Raw genomic sequence first — 21,850 nt, 5'->3', positions numbered from 1 at the left:
AGTGGAGAAAGGAAATATGTGGACTCTAAGAAGGTTGGAGAATGAACTGCCCCCACCCCAGGGCTCAGAGTTCATGAAGCCTGGGGCAATTTCCTGCTGTTGGGGTCTGTGAGTTGCCCCCTGTGAGTTGCCTATCCTTTCCCTGAGGTTTTTTAGTTAAATTACAATTTTTTACATACATGCATTGCATATCTCATTAGATTCATTCTGAGGTACTTAATAGTTTTGTTACTATTGTAAATGATGCCTGTAAATATATGTATATCCTTTCTATAATGCACATAATAGGGGAACAGATGTAGCTCTGATTGAGAGCCTGCTTCCCATGTACAAGGTCCCTGGTACCTCTAAAAAAAAAACAGAAAAAAAACATATACAAGGGAAGTGTATTTGGCTCAATGGATAGAGCATCCGCCTACCACTTGGGAGGTCCAGGGTTCAAACCCAGGGCCTCCTGACCCATGTGGTGAGCTGGCCCACTCACAGTGCTGATGCGCGCAAGGAGTGCCCTGCCACGCAGGGGTGTTCCCTGCATAGGGAGCCCCACCCACAAAGAGCGCACCTGTAAGGAGAGCTGCCCTGCACAAAGAAAGCACATCCTGCCCAGGTATGGCGCCGCACACACGGAGAGCTGACGCAGCAAGATGATGCAACAAAAAGAGACACAGATTCCCAGTGCTGCTGACAAGAATCAAAGCAGACACAGAGGAACATACAGCAAATGGAAAACAGAGAGCAGACAATGGGGTGGGAGGAAAGAAATAAAAATAAATCTTAAAAAAAAGATATACAAGATATAGATAGTAATGTAAGATGTTAACAAATGGGAAAACTAGGTTCAGGGTATATAGGAACTCTGTGCTACCTCTGCAACTTGTCTGTAAATCTAAAACAATTCTAAAATTTAAAATTCAATTAAAAAGATACACATGCATATGTGTATACATACATTTTAAATACTACCCATATAGAGAAATACAATTGACTTTTATATCTTAGCTTCAGACATTTTGCTATCCTTTCCTGTTGTTTCTGCTCAAATGTCTATAGATTTTTGGAGTGTCTCTAGACAATATTCATCTGCAAATAATGACAGTTTTACTTCCTTCCTCTTTTTTTTTTTTAAATTCTCATGGCTTTAGTTTCTTTCTGTTTTGCTTTTTTTCATTTTGTGGTTTCTGTTTTTAACACTGACTAATACTTCAATAGTCAACACAAGGTTAAGAGAAACCAGAGATACTCATTTCTGATTTTAAAGGGAAGGCTTCAAGCACCCGCACTTACATGAGGATTGATCTTAGAGGCTTTTTGAGATAGGCATTTTTAAAATACACATGCTTTCTTGAGCGACCTAGAGTAGGTCTGTGTTTCCCACTAATCACAGAGAACATGAGAAGCAGACCGAAAGGAAGAAAGGCATTTCCTGCCGTTGTCGATGACTGAAGGCAAGCCACCACCTCCCACACCCCTCTTTCCCCAAGGCAGACCAGGAGACCTGGGAAGACAATTCAAAGCTCAGCAGTGCAGCACACCGGATGTTCCCTGAGGCATTATGCACAGCTGCCAAAAGGAGGAAGCAACCCAAGTGTCCACTGACAGATGAATGAACAACACGTGGTACATACACACTATGGGATGTTAGCCATAAAAGTAACAAAGCTCTGATACATGCTACAACATGGACGAACCTTGACGATATCACATTGAGTGAACTAAACCAGACACAAAATGATGGATATTATATGACCTCATTTTTATGAAATAAATAAATTCAGAGTCAGAAAACAGAATACAGGTTACCAGGGGCCGGGATGGGGTAGGAAATGGGAAGTTAATGCATCATAAGTAGAGTTCCTGTTTGGGATGTTGGAAAAGTTTTGGAAATGGATGGTGGCGATGGTAGCATAACATTGTGAATATTAATTAACACTGCTAAATTGTATATTTGAAGGTGGTTAAAAGGGAAAATTTTAGGTTGTATGTGTGTTACCATAATAAATTCTTTTTCAACCATAGAACTTTACAACACACACTGTGAACCCAATGTAACGTATAAACTATAGCTAATAGTATATTATAATAACATTGTTTCATCAACTGTAACAAAGGGTACCACACTAAGGCAAAGTGTTAATAAAAGGGAAATCTCACTGATGTGGAGACAGGGACCACAGCAGTTACTGAAGGCTGGGAGAAGGAAGAGGAGGTATATGTGGGGGCATTTTCAGGACTTGGAGTTGTCCTGAATGATACTGCAGGGACAGATGCAGGACATTATATATCCTGCCATAACCCATTGAATGGACTGGGGGAAGAGTGTAAACTACAATGTAAACTATAATCCATGCGGTATAGCAGTGCTCCAAAATGTATTCACTAAGTGGAATGAATGTGCCACAATGATGAAAGAGGTTGTTGATGTGGGAGGAGTGGGGGTGGTGGGGGGTGGGGTATATGGGAACCTCATATCTTTTTATGTAATGTTTTTTGTGATCTATATATCTTTAAAAAGACAAATTTAAAAAAAAAAATTTTAAGGGAAATCTATATGTGTGAGGGGAGTTAGGTGGGAATCCTGTGCTTTCTGTATCATTTTTCTGTTAAGCCTAAACAAGAAAAAAGAAAAATCCTCAGTGGTGCAGGCTCCCTGCTTACTGCAGCTCTGCACGGTCTGCTCCCAAAGGAGAGTGTCCTAGGACAAAGCCCAGCACAAGCATCAGCAGAAGATTCCAAACAAACTTCACTCTACTTCTGGCAGCCTCCTTATCTAACCCCAAAGACAGCAGATGCACATCTTCTCCCAGGAGCCAGCACTGGGAAGCCACTGGCCCCACCTGACCAGCCAGCAGCTGCGGGAATGCTGCTCCGTGCAGCCGCGAGATGCCTCCCCAGCAGCAGGGTGGCCGCCAGCTAGGCTTGTCTTCCACCAGAGGCCCTCCACTGGCTGGACAGATGGACTCTTCTGCACCAGGAAGAGAACCTGGTGGCAAACAGAAGCAGTCACAAGAATCCCATCGATTTGGAGGCAGCTGGCAACATCAAATTACCACCGGGATCAGTTTCCTGATTCCCTCTCAGGCTGAAGGGCCTTGAAGTAACAGCCATGGCAGAGAATTCCTGGGTTTCTTATTTGGCACCAAGAGGTTGCAGTCAGATTGCTGGTTGGACTCTGTCTTTCCATGGCTATCTGTCCTGTCTCATCTGCTAACCGGTGTTTCCCAAACTTATATGCCAGGGAACCCTTCAGGCTGTTAACAGGAGTTCCCTGAAAGACGGTATATTGAAGAAAAGGGGTGGACTTTGGGCACAAAAAGTTTTGGAAAATATTGGGTTAGCTAAGATTAAATGGTAATGAATACTGTAAATCTTTAAAGGGAGAAAAAAACGTAGTGTTTCTCAAACTTATTGGCCACAGGTCCTTCTTTCAGGGAATAGCCGTTATCATCTCAAGGTCTCTAGGGTTCCTGGACACTGGCTGGAGGAGGGCATGACACACGGATGGGGGGATTCCCAGCAAGACCCCAGCCCGGGGACTTGCTCGGCTCCATGCTCTCCATTAGAATCATTAGAATCATCTGCTTCCTGGATTCTAATCTTACCCCGAGAGAGGGAAAAGAGAGGGAGGGAGCAAGAGAAAGAGACAGACAGTGAGGGGAGATGGGGGAAGGTAAGCTGCTTTTGTAATGAAATGGAAAAATCACCCACAAGCGTTTGCCACTCACTAGGTGGTTCTTTCAAGGAGAAATGGAATCACCACAAGGGCCCGCAGGGAGACCAGCCCCGCGGGTCAGCTCCAGCGTGGGGGGACTGCGCAGAGAAGCCTGGCACTCCTGGGGGAAAGGCCCGCCGGAGCAGGAGGGCCCGCCGCTGCCCACCACCCCCAGCAGGCCTCGAGGGGCGGCACCTACTTTTCGATGGCCGACACGTCGCTGGTGTTGAACTTCCCTTTGGTAAGCAGCTCTGGGGTGATCCGCCCCTGAAATAAGAGGCCCTCCTTGGCCATCTTGACCAGGATCATTCGAACCAGCTCCCCCATGTACATGCCACTGACCATCTTCTCAAACCTGAGGAGAAACACACCAGGCATTTGTCAGGTTCTTCCCACCCACCAGCACGACCAGGGGAGGAAGGCAAGGCCTCATCCTCGCCAGCCCAGTCTCGTTAGCCGCGGGACCACAGAGTCATGGGATCACGTGTGATGGGACAGGGGGCCTGGGAAGCCAACGCTGAAAGGCGCATCATGCGGACGGCACGTCCATGCCCAGGAAGGTCAGTGAGAGATGAGCGCCACAGGGCGGGAGCAGGCAAGGGGGGCTGCCTGGAGGTGGGGCCTTCTCATTATCTGGGGATGATGAGAAGACCGCCAGACAGAAACGAGCAGAATGTGATCTTCCCTTACATTTACACAAAACTGTATGCTGGGAAGATGTGACTTGAGCAACTGAGTTCCTGCCTACCACACGGGAGGTCCTGGGTTCGGTTCCCAGTGCCTCCTAAAGAAGATGAGCAAGATAGCGAGCTGATAAGACAGGCTAGCATGGTAAGCTGATGCAACAAGATGGTGCAATGAAGAGACACAAGGAGGAAAACACAATGAGAGACCCAACAAAGCAGGGAGCTGAGGTGGGTCAAGCGATTAGGTGCCTCCCTCCCACATGGGAGATCCCGGGTTAGGTTCCGGTGCCTCCTAAAAAAAAAACATGAACACACAATGAAGAGACACAGCAAGAGACAAAACAATGAGGTGGGGGGGGTGGCGGAGTGAAATAAATAAATAAATCTTAAAAAAAAAATTGCTCTATCAGGGACATCCCAACCCCTGTGGAAAGGAGGTGACCCCAGCTCAGAAAGGATTACTGTCTTCTCCAAGGGACAGCTGAGGAGGTGATGGGGCTGCAAGTGCAGCTGCTCCCAGTGGGGTCACTGCTGGGGCCTGTTACCTCCCTGGTATCCATTTTCTCCTCTAGCAAAATAACCAAGAATTTGCTTTGAGGAACCCACTTCTCTTCACTGATCTCACCCTAAATTTCAGGGTGGGCTCTGAGCTTAATGCCAATCAGCTTAAGAGCTTAAGCCATGTGCAGGCGCAGGCGCTGACAGAGAAAATCCACAGATTGTGGGAGCTGAGAGAAGACTCCTGGGTACACAGCTTCTGTGCTCTCTCCTGTTCTCTCTCTCTCATTCTCTCTCCTCTCCTTTCTCCCCTCCCTCCACCCTGGGCAGGGAAGCGTGGTGTGAGGTGCAGCCTCTGTTGCTGCAACAGCCATTCGGAGTCCAGGGCTGCACGTGGAGCCTGCGTCTGAAGCCACCATGCACGAAGGGAGGCTCAGGAGAGCCAGCAAGAGGCCAGGCGTGGTGCCGCTTCTGAGCCAGGGTAGGGCAGATGAAAGAGGAGGATCCCCGCCCGAGTCGCCAGCCACTCCTCGCAGGGAGCCCAGCTGGCACCACCAGCGCTGGCTCTGACGCAGCAAAACAATCTGTTCCAGTCAGAGGCGGGCCCGGGAGCCAAGTTGCTGCTGGGACCTGAGTGCCCGCCCTCCCCTGTCAACGCAGGCAGTGACTTCCAGCCGCGCTGGAAACACAGCCTTCATTGTTCCTGCTCCGACAGGACCAGACAGGACTGCCCGGCCACATCGGTGTCGAGGCTCCCTGGCCTGGGTGCCCCAGTGGCTCCTGGAGGCCCAGCCACCGCCCCCGGCCCCTGTGGGGACAGCCGCCGCTCAGCCCTGAGCCAGGACCTCAAGGCCAGCAGGGGCCTTGGGGCCAGGCTGCCTGGGCCCAGTCCCAGCTCTGCCCTCACCTCTCCATGCCTCAGTTTCCTCATCTCTATATGGGATAGTGACAGGGCCTATCATCGAGGGCTGTGCTAAGGAGGGAATGGGTAATAGGTAAAATGCCACGGTGCCCAGAGAATAACGAGGACTTATTTGGCTCTTCCTATGTGTCCAATGCTTTTCTAAGCACTTTATATGTATTAATTTATTTCATCCTCATTATAACCCTATAAGATAGGCATTATCATTATCCTCATTTCACAGATGAGGAAACTGAGGCACAGAAAAGTTACATAACTTGCCCATGATCGCAGAGCTAATAAGTGACAAATGCAGGTTTTGAACCCAGTTAAGTCTAGCCCCAGGGGCCATGCTGTAACCACTGTGCATTCTGCCTAGCTCACGGACAGTGTCATTAAACGTTTGCTATCATGTCATGCTGGGGCCAGCTAGGCCAATCTCCCTGCCTCATCCTCCTCTAGTCCACTTCCGCCCTCAGCAGCCTGCTGCTAGAGTGACGGTCCGACAGCAGGAAAGAATATTCCCATTAAGATGAGCTAAAAGCAACCTCCTGACACACTTCTACCACTGCTTCTCGCGCGGCCTTCCCAAGACCCCCAGCAGGATCTGAACCCTTTCGATGGGATGGTCTCCATGTAGATCCTGACATGCCCTTTTCTGGGTAAGGAGGCCCTAGGCCTTTTCCAGGCCCCCAGAGCTCTCACTGGAGCAACAGAAGAGAAAACAGCATTTCTCGTGATCCTTTCTCGGCCCGAGCCAGAGGCTCCTGGGGACTGGCCAGGCTCCTGCACAGCCGCTGTGCTTCCTTCCCTTCTGCGCATGTGAAACCCAGCAAAGCGTGGTCTCCCTCCCAGCGGTCAGACACCTACGACCAGAATGGGCAGCGAGGAGTGGCCCTGCGGGCGCCAGCTGCCTGCCTGCTGGTTGACACAGGCAGGGGTGAGACCCACACGGCCTGGAAGACAGGCTGGAAAGGCAGGGTGGGGTCCTTTGCAGAGAATGGGCAAGGCCGTGCACACCAACTAGTTCCCCTGGCAGCCAGGGTCTGCCCCAACTGGCAGCCCAGGGAAAGGAGGACAGAGGTCTGTGGCCAAGCAAACTGGGACTGCAGCCACAGAGGCCCGGGTGGGCGGAGCGGCGTACAAAAAGGCATCTGGGGTGGACTTGAAAAGATCTGAAGTTACTCCACCTCCATCCAGGCAAAAGAATTCTCCCGACCAACAGCGTTTGCTGTTGCAACCACTGCTATTGTTTTGTGGGATGGGTATCTCCTTGCATTTAGAAGGATGTGATGAATAAGGAGTCATGGGAAAATGAGATTTGAGATCCCTGACACTACACAGAAAACAGGAGAGCAGGAGGCCCAAGGAGACAGGAGGGAAACAGAGAGAGAATTCAAAATGAAAGAAGATGGGGAACAAAATGTCCAGGAAGGCAGTGGTCATCAACGCAGGCCAGAGCCACAGAGCTCCTGGGACAATGCCCTTCCTATCAACCAAATACAGCAGGCGCTCAGTCAATGCTAACTGCAATCAAAATGCAGAAAATGAGTGGGCGTGCAGTGGCCTAGAACCAGCGCTTCAGCACCTGGGCACCGAAAGCCTTTGCATAAATCCACCACACGCAAGTTTTCAACCCTGGCTAAAAACTGGAATCACCTGGCAAGCACTAACAATCCCGAGGACCGGCCCCAGCCCAGGCCAAAAAGGATGGTAAAAAACTACTCTACCCTGATGTGTTTTTTTCCCATAAATGAGAGAGATGCCTCTTGGGGATTCTGGAAGCTCTCTCTGAATATTCAAACTTTCAACCCCCACATAGAAGACCCCCCAAGGAAGGCCAGCTCAAACCTCAACAGAGAGGGAAGCAGGTGTGGCTCAGGAGACTGGGCTCCCGCCTGCCACCTGGGAGTCTGCTGGTTCGGATCCTAGAGCCTCCTAAATAAGACAGAGAGCTGGCACGATGGGCAGGCACAGCGAGCTGATGCAACAAGAGACGTGGATAGGAAAAACATAATGATACAACAAAGCAGAGAGCAGAGGTGGCTCAAGCATTTAGGTACCTCCCTCCCACACCAGAGGTCCCAGGTTTGGTTCCCAGTGCCTCCTAAAGTAACAAGGAAGATGAACAGACACAGCAAGTGAAAAACAATAGGGGTTGGGGAGAAATAAATAAATAAAATAATTCTTTTAAAAAAAAAAACTCAACAAAGAGACCTGACCCAGTTTTAACCTATCCCAGTGCCTTCATTTTCCCACCAGTAAAATGGAACAAACATCTTTCCATGTCACACACAGGACACATGGCTTTGAATAACTTGGTATCCCATTAAAGAGAGGCACAGGGAAGACCCAAAGCCTGGGAGAACAGCAAAAACTGGCCTGCCCTAAGGTTACCAAGGTTTGGTCAAGAGCTTATTTCCAAGAGTATGAGGCAACTCAAGAAATCTATACTTTTCTTGGAGAATGATTATCTGCCCTAAGTTAATCAATAAGCAGGAAAGAACTCTGTGGGGAAGACACCCCAGCCTTTCTCTCTCACCCACCCCCCCATTTATTCACCTACCCATCCATTGTTCACCCATCCCACACCTATCCATCCATCCTCCCCTCTCAGAAACGCTTGTTGGAAAACAACTGTGAACCCAGTTCCCAGTTCAGCCTGGGGATACAGTTCAGTCCTTTAGAGAAATCAGAAAATTTGTCAAGGACAGAGAGCTGAGAAATCCAGGTTTACACATCTCTCCCACCAGGGCTGCGACGGTGCAGACAAGCACCTGGGCTGTACCTGCTCAGTGAGCACAGGTGGCGGGTCCCACCTGTGATTGAGTGAGAGCTAGTAGCTACAGCCACATGATCTCTTATCTGAAATGCCTGGGGTCAGATGTGTCTTGGAAGTTGGAGACTTGAGGATTTTAGAGATGGAATTCGGTGCATATGCCGCTTATTTCGGGATACCCCCACAAGCAGTACCTGTGGCAGCACTGGGATCGGGCTAACAGCTGCGCAGCACGACAGAGACACGGTCACAGCAAGCAGCTGTGTGTCAGCTGGCCTCAGGTTCTAGCACCCATGGAGGAGAGAATCACCCAAGGTTGTGGCTTTCGGAGCTCTGGAAGTGCGGTCAGGGTTGCGTGTGGCCCTTTTCAAGAAGCTCCTGCCTCAGTCTCAGGCTGCCAAGTACATGTTCAACTCTGGGTCTAAGAACTTGGCAATTCTCTCAGCGAGCAGCCTAATTTACTCAACCACCACCCCCGGCTGTGGGGAGGTGGCCAGTTACGCAATTCCTTTAACTCAGGTGGCAAGCTCAACTCGTCCAGCTGAAATCTCCAGAGCTTTTGGGCAACGGACTTTCAAATGACAAACTCCTATTTCTCTGTGGCCTAAGGATTAGGGGTGTTAGGCCAACAGGGTAGGTGACCATTAAAAGATGGAACAGCAAGTCAGCCCATTCTCCCAGCCTCCCTGCAGGTCGCCAAGATCAGACTCAGGATGAGGCCGCTGGAAGGCTGAGTCCATCTAAGGTCCTAGCAGCACACTGGAATCAGAGAGAAATGTGAAAACCCATGTGCACCTCAGAAATGAAGCGAGGACCACTCTGGCCCAAATGTCACCCTGATTTCAGCAGCCAGGAGCTCTCCACCCACTCAGACCCACGTGCCCGTACTGGATACGGAGAAATTCCTTCATCCTCCAATCTCCCTAGGGTCTGTAAAACTCATGATTCCCACCCACCCCTCTATCAGAAAGATATTTGCACATTTCCTCCCCATCTAGACAATAAGTCCGGGAAGGGGAGGCCCTGTTTTGTGTCACGGAGCCTTGAGCACATAACAAGTGCTCAAGAAATACATGTCAAATGAGTGGACACTCACAGCTGCTTGCTCAGGACGCCCCCCGCATGTGTCCTCTCTAAGCTGCAACACTGGTGACAAGGGTGTACTCGGAGGTTTTTAAACCTTAAATTTACATAATGCTTCTGTGCTTTTAATTTTCCATGCTTTACAATGTATGATCATAGTGTAATTAAACTAAGAAAACATCATTTTCGGGGAGAGGGTGTATTGTAGCTCAGTGGTTGAGCACCTCCTCATGTGTACGAGGTCCTGGGTTCAATACCCTGTACCTCCTAAAAAAAAAAAAGAAAAGAAAAAACATCATTTTAAAAATGCTTTTAAAGCTACAGACTCCCCACTGTGCATCTATCCAAACGAGGAGGGAGAGAGAATGCAAACGTGGTAGCCTTTTCCCTTTTTGATCTCACCGCTTGGCTACAGGCCTCTTTTCTCCCACCCCAAACCTTTGTGTTACGTGTCCCCTGAGTCACACACTGGCTGGGAAGAAAAAGTCAGGGACTCACAGCTGCTTTCCAGGGTTGAGGGACCCCCGGTCTATCTCTCGGTCAAACTCGGTCCGGATGTCCTCCAGGAAGCCGTCGTCTCCAAAGGCCCCCCACTCGGTGTTGATGCACATCCTCCCCTCGTCGCCTTCCACCAGGTCAATGTGCCTCAGCTCCTCCATGTAGCAGGCATTGGTGCCGGTGCCTTGGAGAGACAAGACGGGGAGCTGTGAGCACACACAGGCACGAGGCAGGCGGCGGTGTCCGCGCCGGGCGTGGGCGGGACGGAGGGACGGGCGTTACCAATGATCAGGCCCACTTCACAATGCTGGTCGTCGTAGCCACAGGTCATCATGGTCCCCACCGTGTCGTTCACCACGGCCACAATGTTGGCGTCATAGTCCTGGGGACAGAGAGCGGAGTGTCACCGTCCACTCGCACGTGGGAGCAGAGCTCACCAACCTGGAGCAGCACTGGGCAGGAGAAGCTCCGGGTTTAATACCCACCACTCCCCTCGGGGGTGGAGCTGCTTCATTCCTGCTGGTACTCCAGTGAACTGGATTACAGTGTCGGGATTAATCACGGAACTGCTCACTGCCCTCAGTCACCGGGCTTATGCTCCCTGCAGAGTGCATTTTCTCACGGAGCCATGTTCCTCTAAGGCCAGCTGACCAATGCCAGCGCTTCTGCCTTGTTCTAGCCACAGAGGGCACCTGGCAACTCACACTCACTGCACAGTCCAAGCTCTCCAGTGCCCAGAGGGGGCCCTGGCCTGGGCATGTGGGTCCTTTGGGCAGTGCCTCTGTTCCCTTGAGAGCTCTTGTGTGACCCACACAGGGCCCCCGGGCTGCGACCCCCACCTCTCACCTGATGCCCATCTCTCACCTGTTCTCACCTCTCACCTGACCCCACCTCTCACCTGCTTGGGTCTTCAAGACTCCCCCCATCTGATGGCCTGGGCCCTGGCACTACCTGACCCCCACCCCACTGCCCCCTGGAAAGGGCCTTGGTCTGTTTCAGGACACAGCCTTCTCCCCGCATGTCCCCTCCTCCACGTGGCAGAGGCAGATGGCCCACAGGAAAATTACCCCTCGTTTTTTGATGGCCTTGTTAAGCAGCTTTACCACGTCCACTCCCTCCACTCCACTCGCTTTAAATCGTTTCGTCCAGGTGATCAGGACGGCCTGCAAAGGAGAGCAGATGGGGCTGGATGAGCGCTGGGAAGCCGCCAGAATCTCCAGGTCCCTGGAGAGGCTGCTCAAGGAGAGCGAAGAAACGGGGGCCCAGAGAGGCTAAGCGCCTTGCCAGACTGCGTTCCATCTTCTGTTCGCCCACGTGATGGATTTCTCTGGGAGGAAAAGACCTGCCTAGGATTTCTGGCTCACACTAGAATAAATCAAGCAACCGACAGTCCAGGAGTCACACAGCAAGCAAATCTCACTAGATTTCAACTGCACAGCCAGGGCCCATTAAAAAAGCGAGCCCCAGAGAAATCCCATTTACCTGATCACCCTCCCCCAGCTTCCACAGCCCCAGGGCAAAAAAGCCAGAGCCAAACTGGCAAAAGAAACAAAATGCTCAGATAATTCTTGGCTCCTAAGAGCCAGGTCTAGGAGATGCAGGGACAATGTTACCTATATATGATTTACGCTTCCTTCACCGCTTTAGAAATTAACCCTATTTGTAAGCTGTACAGCTGTACCCTCCGCTGTTTATACAATATGATCCCATTTCTGTGTGTCTATTAATGGAGAAACATCAGGAAGGCTGTGTGTGTGTGTGTGTGTGTGTGTATCAAAGGTTATTCACTTTGGAATGGGGAGGGGTAGGAATTTTACTTTTTGTTTTATGTACTTTTATTTTTTTTTCTTTTTCTTTTTGCTTTGGTTTTCTTGCTTTATAAACTTTTATATTAAATACTTTTACATTTTGCTTTTGCATTTTAAAATAACCAAAGATACTAATGGGAAAAATCATCACTACAGTTGAGTGTTTTTCTCTGAATGGGGACAGTGGCCACACGTGCGGAGGGCCTGGGACGATTCTCTGATCCCACTGTACAGTCTTGGTGGGTGAGGGGTGACCCGGTAATGGGGCTTGCTCGGCGGCGAGCGCTGCCCTCCTTCCCGCGGAAGCCAGGCCAGCCTGTGAGAGGCACTGGCAAAGGCCAGCCTGCGACAATGTGAGGCTTTCCCCCAGCAGCAGTGACAATGTGAGGCTTTCCCCCAGCAGCAGTGACAATGTGAGGCTTTTCCCCCAGCAGCAGCAGCCGGTGGCTCGGGCAGGCATTCCTCAAGTCCCTGGGCTTTTCTTCCCCTGCCCCAGCCCCCTGGCCCCCCCCAAAAAATGCAGAGAAGATGGTGTTTGAGGAAGAACGTTAGACTGGAAACCCTGGTCCTTTCTCCACACCTCCTGGCCATTTCCTGGGGGCTGTCCCCTAGCTCCTCTGCCCCTGACTTGAATCATCGGCAGAACAAGGAGCTGGTGGAGATCTGGGCAATCACGAAGGCCCTTGCCTGCCGTAAAGCAAGGACACCGATGCCCTGGACGCCCAGGAGACTCTCCAGGATGGGGGGCAAGGACAGCGGCTGGGCCCCCGCTGTGGCTCCTCTGCCCAGAAGGCCCCTCTCCCAGGCACTTCTCCAGGGTCTTCTCGTGCCCACGGGGACGGTCCCTCCCTGGAAGCTGGGAGGGCAGCCGTGTCTGCTCACTGGCCTCTCCCAGGGCCTGGCGCAGCGCCGGGCGCAGGGACAGCTCTCGCTGAACGGACGCACGCGCGAGGCCGGAGCTCAGCCCCCCGGCCGCGCCGAGGGCTCGCCGTCCCCAGGCCATCTCCCACCTCTCACGCTGTGTGTGCACGGGGGACGGCCCTGAGCGCCCCACTGCCCAGGGAGCAAGGCTGCTGTGTCTCAGTTCTCAGAAGTAAAGGGATACGAAAGGCCGAGAACAAGCAAATATGCTGCTTGTGGGGAAAGACTGGCCACGGACACTAACCAAACACTTATTTCTCAGTTTTGGAGACAGGCAGGCATCCCGCCCTGGTCTCCCGCCCACACTACCCCAGGCCCGCAGCTCGGGGATGTGCGTGGTGAGAACTCTTCCCCTTCCACCAGGATCTTTGGGGATCGAGGACAAGCATACAGGGTCTAGAGCTGTTGAGCCCCAGTTCCTACCACCTGTGGCTCCCTTCTTTCTCTCCTCACCAGGGCACTGTAGGAAAACTCTGCCACCCTCCTCCCACCCAGGCCTCTGCTCCTGACCTTTGCTATCCCCTCCTCCAGGCAGGCGGCTTAAGACCAAACCATCTGTCCACAGTAACCTGAGTCCCTGGAGATATTTACAGACACGGCAGGAGTCTTGTGCCTTGTTGAACAGAACCCCTGCAAGTCTGCTACCTTGAAATGCATTTAATTCCAAGGCACAGTCGAGTTTTACTGCAACAAGGGCTAGCGGTGGCTAAAGGTTTAAAAAAAATTTTCAGGGATGTACAACTTAAAATTCATATTCATTGACTTGCTTTCATCAGCCACTACCCAATTCAGCACTGCCACACAGGAGCAGAGCTGGAGAAATCAATGATCTGTTGGGAGAGTCAGGACACATAGAAGCAAAATTGAGTCATTTGCTAGGTAACCAGGAAACCACCCTAATGGAAGCAGAGCAGGCGGGGACGTAAGTGCTAGTGGTGGTTCAGGGCACGACCTTCCTAAAAGTGGGAGGAAGGGTCACTCAGTCATCTCCCTGCTTCCTCCTTTCCTCCCGGTGCTTCCCACTTCCTGCAGACAGGCCAGCCCCGCTGTGACAGCAGGAGGAGGTTCCAGAATGAGACAGCAACTCTCCCAGAGGCAGTTAGACCCGCCGGAGGACGGGGGGCTCCTTGGGGAGGCTCCGGTTTTCCCATCCGTGAAATGAGGGGCTTGGCCTGCTGAACCCTCAAGCCCCTTCATTTTTTCTTTTTTTTTAAACATTTATTTTTATTTACTTATCCCCCCCACCTTGTTGTTTGCACTCACAGTCTGCTCTGTATCCATTCACTCTGTGCTCTCCGGGTCTGCTCATCTTCTCTTTAGGAGGCACTGGGAACTGACCTTGGGACCTCCCATGGGGAAGAGGGGCACTCAATTGCTTGAGCCACCTCCACCTCCCTGCTTTATTGTATCTGGTTGTGTTTCCTCTTTGTGTCTCCTTGTTGTGTCATCTTGTTCCATCAGCTCACCGTGCCAGCCTGTCGTGCCAGCTCACTGTCTTTTCATCTTCTCCAGGAGGTACTGGGAACCGAACCCAGGACCTCCCATGTGGTAGGCGGGAGCTCAATTGCTTGAGCCACATCCACGTCCCTCAAGCTCCTTCTTGCTCCTACATTACGTGATTCCACAAATCTACAATGTCAGGGCTCCAGCAGTGGGTATCAGTGTCCAAGAGAGGGTACTGACCCTGCTGAAAGAGGGGTACAGGGATACTACCGGGGGGTATAGAGGGTGCCAGGTGCCCAAAAGCTACTATTCCACAGCAAAGCGGAGAGCTTCCAAGCAGGAGCTCTGGAGCCAGGCTAACCAGAGCTAATTCAGGTTCTGCTGCTTCCTTCGTGACCTTGGGCAGGCTGCTTAACCCCCCTGAACCTCGGACTCCTTATCTGTAAAGCAGGGATACTAAGGATTTCACTCGTAGGACTGTCTGAAGGTTATATGCATTAACTGTGATGAGCATATTAGAATGGGGCCAGGCACACGGCACAATAAATGTTAACTACTGGTATTCCTATTTTTAGGAATTTATTCATAGGTTTCTGTGTGTGTGTGTGTGTTTCTATCTCTTCACGTAGAACAGGAACAAGACTGCATCTACTTATTCTGTATTCCTGCAGTGCTCCAAAGTACAATTCTATCCAACAGCTGATCTGGGTCCATTCAGGTTGAAGGGATGAATGAACAAACAAATAACAAACAAAAAAGGTGAACGCAACAAGCCATGCAGAAGTCAACAAGGGGACCCGTGCTTCTCTGAGCAGCAGCAGGGCCTGGCAAGGAGGTGGCCCTGGCACCCGAGGCCCTGCCCAGACTCCCTGGGACCAGGAAGGCTTCCAGCTAACCCCCTCACACCACGCAGCTCCATCCAAGGGCTTTCCAAACTCTCTCCCCATCATCATTCAACCTGCTTTATAGTCCTTCACTTGCTTAAGTTTTATAAATGTTTCTCTCTACCTTATGGCCACAAATATCATGGTGCGTCTCCCCAAATACATAAATACCGACATATAAGTAATTGAAAAAACAAACTATATCATGACGTCACATTAATTTCTGTGTTTCTTAAAAAAAAATATGCACACCATCCTATAAACAAAAGGGGAAATGAGTCAAGAAAAAGGTTCATTAGCTTTCCTATTCTGGGGTCTGGAGCCTGGGAAATCCCAGAAGGGCCTTACCTCATCTATTTTGGATTGTCGGCATGGGAAAGAAAACGTGAATCCCACAGGTAATTTCTTGTCTTTGATTTTCTTTTTCTCCATGAAATCTCCCAGGCACTCAGCAACGTGATCGAAAAGCTGAGGGAAGCATGAGAGAGCAGTCAAGTGGGGGAAAGGGCACTTGGCGTTTCCGGGGGAAATGGAAACAATTCCTCCTCCACCCCCAGAAAAGGGCACGCCTGCCCACGCCGTCCTCCCCACGGCCGCGCTGCGTGAACGGCGGAGAAGAACCACGGCAAAGGGGCTGGCCTGGGGCCCGCACGGCACTCAGGACGCGCTGCAGACGCTGGAAAGAGGGCTGGCCCCTCAGCGGTCACCAGGACGTACGGCCTGGAACTGAGAAAATGCGAAAATCACAGAAACCAGCTCATCCCTCCATCCCACCCCGGCCGAGGCTCTACAGCCCCTTCCCACACCTCTACGGCTGTAAATTCTAGAAGCTGCAATGGCAACTGCCCAGCCTCTAGCCCTCTGCAGTGATTTAAGAACCTTCCGACCACGACGCCTTTTTAAACTTTCTCTTATAGTGCAGTGAGTGCACACACCCTAGTGCAGAGCACAGCGGGTTCCCACAACCGGCACACCCCCGCGTGGCCAACACCACACCCGGCACCCTGGAAGTGCCTCTTGCGCCCTTGCAGTCTCTGCGGCTGCCACCCAACCCCACCAACGACAACCACCAGCCACACTGACTCCTAACTGCCGATTCGCCCTGCCTGCTTTTCTCCTGTGTGTTCATGCGATGACACAGAGTGTGCCCTTCAGTGTCCCCGTCTTTCACGCGGCACTGTGCATGACAGCTATGCTGTGGTGTGGCACTGCAGACTGTTGGCTCTCCTTGCGGCACAGTGTTCCATGGTGTGAACACCACAATTTATTGACTGCACTGCAACCCATTACCTGCGATCTCTCAGGTGCTTACACATCCCAGGAATCCACTAAGAACCCAGAACACTGGCGCCCTGGCCTCCGTACAAATACTACCAACGAGAGGAGGCTCACCACGGCAAAGGCAATCCTTCCGGATCTCTCCAAAACCTCCCCTCATTTCTCAAACATGCCCAGAATCGAATATAAAGTTCAACCAGAGGAGAGCTTAGTAGAACAAAGAACCTCCTTTAGCTTTAGCTCTCTACTCCTGGTAATGCAACCAAACCCTATACGTGCTCTTTTGGCAGACACACTACAGTCCAGGTAGCCGTCTTTTGCACATGGCTGCCCTGACACCAGACCTCCCTCGTTCAGCCTTCCACCGTCAGGACCAGCTGGCTTACAGAGGGGACAGCCGGTCACAGAGCTCCTCGGAGCCCAGAAGGCAGCAGTACTGGTGGAGTCAAAGCAGAGTCACGGGGAACAGCCGCAGCCTGGGGGTCCCAGAAAAGGCCTGACGGCTGTCCCCACAGAACCATCCCTGGGAGGGGGCCACAAGCCATTATTTCCATCTCCATCGTTCCCCAGATGACCTTGGCCCCGCTCGAAAGCCCAACTTTCCTGCCAGGGAAAAGGAAAACCCGGGTGACTGACTGAGGAGCCTCTGTCCCAGTCTTGACTCCTTGGGCTGGGCTGCGACAGAGGACCATGTCCCCACCCTCTGCAGAAACCTGCTGAGCTTCCTGTGACCTATATTTCAGATCAATATAAACCCATTACTAAGTCCATCAGCGCCCCACGCCCGCCGCACTCAGTCGCTCCAGGCTGCCCTGCCGCCTCAGGAGAGACGGCTGGGCAGCAGGAAGGCCGCCGGCAGGAAGTGGCAGGGAAGTGCTGAGAGCTCGAACGCAGAGAGGGATTGACACAGAGGGGCCCTGCAGCCAGCCCCTGGACCCAAACCAAACACAACTACCCACAGCCCTCCGTTACGGAGGAAATGCCTCTGCGGAAGGAAATGCACAGTCCACGAGCTACAAGCCTGTTCACGGAGGCAGGAAGCGACCCCTGGGCTACCCGTCTAGAATCAGCCAGGGAGGGAAGTTATGCAACCTCTCTGGGCTCACGCTTTTAGCATTATTTCTTTCCCGACAACATGTTCATTAAACCTCCCCTCACTCCCCAAATCAGTACCTCTAACTCAGAGGAGTTCTTAACCAGGGGTCCACAGACCCCCAAGGGATCCGTGGAAGGACTTCAAGGGCTCCGTAGGCTTGAATTGAAAAAAACCAACCTATTATCTTTATTTTCTCCGACCTCTAACTGAAATCTAGCATTTCTTTCACTTATGAATGTACATAATAAATAAATTATAGCAGTATTCATTTCATATCACATTACAGTTGTTGCATAGTTCAAAATATCGCTTATGCTAATCCATACTTTGAAATTACAGTAGTTGTTAGACCCGCTGCTAGTGGAGTGTCATAAAACTATCTGCCACTACATTCTGAGAAGGGGTCTGTGGAACAAAAAAGGTTAAGAGCCCTTGCTCTAACTGAAGGTGACAATTACTAAAACAAAAACTTTAAAATGTATTATTCAAAATCCTGAAAATTAATGTTTCAAGTGAGTTGCATTCATAATTCTGAAGTTATTAAAGCTTAAAACTGCACTGAGGAAGTGGATTTGGCTCAACAGATAGAGCATCCGCCTACCACATGGGAGGGCCAGGGTTCAAGCCCCAGGACCTCTGTGTGGTGAGCTGGCCCATGCACAGTGCTGATGTGCGCAGGGAGTGCGGCGCCACGCAGGGGTGTCCCCCGTGTAGGGAGCCCCTCAAGCAAGGAGTGTACCCCATAAGGAGAGCCACCCCATGTGAAAAAAATAGCGCAGCCTGCCCAGGAGTGGCGCTGCACATGTGGAGAGATGACGCAGCAAGATGACGTGGCAGAAGGAGACACAGATTCTGGGTGCCACTGACAAGAATGCAAGCAACACAGAGGAACACATGGCAAGTAGACACAGAGAGCAGACAACGGAGGGGGGGGTAGCAGGGGGTGGAATAAATCTTTTTAAAAAACCTGCACTGAGACTTTTGGGATGCTGTGTGTGTGTCTGTGTGTAAAGACAGGAGGGAGGGAGGAAAGAAGAATGAAAAAAAAGGTTAAAGCAAATAGTTAACAGTTGGGGAATATGGGTGACGGGTATAGAGGAGCTCTTTGTACTTGCCTTAAACTTTTCTGTAAGGTTAATATTGCATCAAAATAAAAGGTTTTAAAATGTAATAATAATTCCCACACATTAGATGATGAAAGTTCCCTATGAACACAACCCCAAGAATTTACCTCTCTTCATAGCCTATGAATCTGAGCTGCTTCCTAGACAAATGAGGGCCCTCGTTTACCGGAATACTCTATAAATGTACATGAGAGAGTTCAGAAAAAATGCACCACCCAATTCTCATTTCAACCTCACACCAAACTTCTGGAGTAGGGATTTCTATTTCATCCCTATTTTTCATCTTCTAACCCTCTCCTTCATCCCAAAGTTCCTCATCATCAAAAAATTAAAACAAAAACCCAGAAATATAAACCATAAAGGCCAAAACAAAACCAAGCCTAGTAGTTTCATGTTGCTGAAACTGTAACATCTGGAGCTGGACTGCCTGGGTTCAAGGTCCAGCTCTACCCCTTGAAACAGGCTGTAAGACACAAGCGCTGCTGAGGACAGCTGAGCCTCCATCTGCCAATCTGTAAAATGGAAATGATAATAATGCATACCCCATGAGTTTGTGGTGAAGAGTATATGAATTAGTATATGTAAAGTACTCAGGTGAGTGCCTTGCATGTAAGTACTACTTAGGTATCTGCCATAATCATGCTGTATCACCACCACCATCATCACCACCTGTCCTTTGCAGACTGCTTAGAATGAATGGGCAGAGGAAAAGACAGAGATGGAGGGAAACAAAGCCATCCTGCGAATGAGAAAAGAAGAAGACAGGGACAGAGTCTGGGACAGACAAGGTCACCGGGGTGGTTAAGAAGGAAATCACTAGAGTGATTACAACTGAAAATGGGAGGATTGCATCCAGCATCCAGGTGGAATCTGAGCCTCCTCTTGACATAAAGGTGCAATGGACACAACCAATCCAGTGTCCACATAGAAGAGGTGGCATTGGATTGGGAAAAGTGGACATAATGGACAAAGGGTATGGGGAAAGGCAGGAAGAGATGAGAGGTGGAGGCGTCTTCGGGACATGGAGCTGCCCTGGATGGTGCTTCAGAGGTAATCACCGGACATTGTAAATCCTCACAGGGCCTACATGATGGAATAGAGGAGAGTATGGGCCATGATGTGAACCAATGTATATGAGGTGCAGAGGTGCCCAAAGATGTACTTACCAAATCCAATGGATGTGTCATGATGATGGGAACGAGTGTTGTTGGGGGGGGGGGAGAGGGGGGGTGGGGGGGTGGGGTTGAATGGGACCTCACATATATATTTTTAATGTAATATTATTACAAAGTCAATAAAAAATAAAAAAATTAAAAAAAAAAAAAAAAGAAGGAAATCACATGGAATCAACTCGGCGGAGTGAACTGTGTGTGTGTGTGCTGGGGACACCCATTTATTTACCAGCCCTGCCCTAAAAGCTCAGGCCAGAGCACAGAGGCAATGTGTGCATCAGGGGTGAGGCCCGATGGCGAAAGCAACAGGCAAAGTGGCTCCCAAGGACGGGATCATGAGGGACAGTGAGTGCTTGTGGCCAAGTGCCCAGAGCAGGAAGCCGAAATGCTGATGGCCACCTGCACAAAGGACATGGCAGAGGGCAAGGGATGCTAGAAAGGCCCAACCGCTGCAGCCCTCCAACCAGTGGGCCACTCAGAACCCAGAGACAGAATGAGGAGGGGGCCTTTGGGCAGGGCCATCAAGTGAGGGGAAGTGCCAGGGTCAGCAGCTGAGCGCAGAGTGTCCATCTGTTAGAATGACATTGCACCTTCAGTGACACGGGTCCGAAGAACTCTGAACCCAAACTCCAGGAAGCAGGTTAAAAGCCAGGACTAGCCCGTTATCTCCTGGACAAAGAAAACGCTGATGACGGACTCCAGGTCCCACCCAAGATAATTTAAGAACAAAGTGGAGTCCAGAGGAGCAGCCTCCTGGGTCCACCCCAGAACAAATGGGTTCCCTGCGGAACCTGCTCATGACCCCTGTCCCAAACACACCCTCCCCAAAGCAAATATTTGGCAAGGTCTGAACACATATCCCGGACAGGAGCCATGACTCAGGAGACGAGCCACAACCCAGAGGAGTGAGGGGTCTAAGGAAAGGGCAAGGAGTGTCCCCCCACCCGACCGGCTGGGCCTCCGGGAGAAGGTGCACTGGCCAAATCTTGACCGCAGAGGTGTCAGCGAGACAGGGCCCCCGCTGACCACAACCCGGCAGGCAGGAGCCGCTGGAAGGGCCCTCCGGAGTATGCCCACGGCTCATTGGCCAGCGAGGGCCAGTCTTCCTGAGAGGTACCATCCCTCCAGGGTACAGCCCAGCAGGGAGCCCGGGGAGGGGTGGGCTTCGGGTGCTGAGTGGGATGGGAGTTTCCTAAGCAAGGCCCTGTCCTCCTGCTTTCCATGCCAGGGTTTTGGACACAACGATGAAACCAGGTAGCGACGAGGCCCCTGATCAGCCTGGAGCTGTGAATTCCGAGTCCTGCTCTCCCGATGCACCCTATGGGGACTGGGTTTGGTGAGCTGTGTGAGGAGGCCAGTGAGCTGGAGAAAGGGACAGTTTCGCCCCAGGGTTCTGGTAAACCCCTGCTGGGGAACAACCCCAGGGTCCTTAAGGAATGAATGCATTTCCACGACAGAGCTGCCAGCCTCCCTCCTCACACCCTGGACCCCACAAAGGCTGGAGCAGCCCAGCCCCACTCCACCAGTTCACCCAGATGGGGTGTCTCTTCTACAACCCGGCCTCCCACGCAGGTGTCCCTCTCAGTCTGAAATCTCTGCCAGATGCTTTCCAGCTAAGCCAGAGGTGCAGGACACCCTGAGTGCTTCGGCATCTGGCTCTTCTGAGAGCCCGGGGCCCAGGGCCTGGCCGGCCCGAGCTGACCTGAAAAGCGCGGGGACCCACCTGGCTTCCGCTGCCGTGCATGATGTTTTCTGGGGTGTCGTAAACCTCAGACTCCATGCGCACATTCTGACTTTGCTCGTGATTCACTTGCACCCGCAGAATTCGAAAGGAAGACCCACCGAGGTCCAGGGCAATGAAATCTCCCTTTTCTGTTGAGGGAGACAACAGGTAGCACATCAGATTCAAGTATCACGAGGAGGTCACGTACCGTGCCCGCTTCCCCGGAGGCCCAGGCCCTCTTCTGCCT

The 21,850-nt window shown here is 51.3% G+C and overlaps 1 protein-coding gene across 3 annotated transcripts in view; it reads right to left on the bottom strand.

The window, feature by feature from the left end:
• Positions 1 to 21,850, bottom strand: part of HK1 (hexokinase 1) — a 157,399-nt gene that overhangs the window by 26,292 nt on the left and 109,257 nt on the right. For all 3 annotated transcript variants that reach the window (XM_058298948.2, XM_058298949.2, XM_058298946.1), the window contains 6 exons: positions 21,604 to 21,752; positions 15,559 to 15,678; positions 11,222 to 11,317; positions 10,437 to 10,536; positions 10,155 to 10,338; positions 3,909 to 4,064 (listed from right to left, as the gene is read on the bottom strand). In XM_058298948.2, coding sequence (XP_058154931.1) covers positions 3,909 to 4,064; positions 10,155 to 10,338; positions 10,437 to 10,536; positions 11,222 to 11,317; positions 15,559 to 15,678; positions 21,604 to 21,752 — 805 coding nt within the window. The remainder of the gene's footprint in view (positions 1 to 3,908; positions 4,065 to 10,154; positions 10,339 to 10,436; positions 10,537 to 11,221; positions 11,318 to 15,558; positions 15,679 to 21,603; positions 21,753 to 21,850) is intronic.

Source organism: Dasypus novemcinctus, chromosome 6, assembly GCF_030445035.2.
Source record: "Dasypus novemcinctus isolate mDasNov1 chromosome 6, mDasNov1.1.hap2, whole genome shotgun sequence".
NCBI lineage: Eukaryota > Metazoa > Chordata > Mammalia > Cingulata > Dasypodidae > Dasypus > Dasypus novemcinctus.
This window is presented reverse-complemented; position numbering and strand designations above follow the sequence as displayed.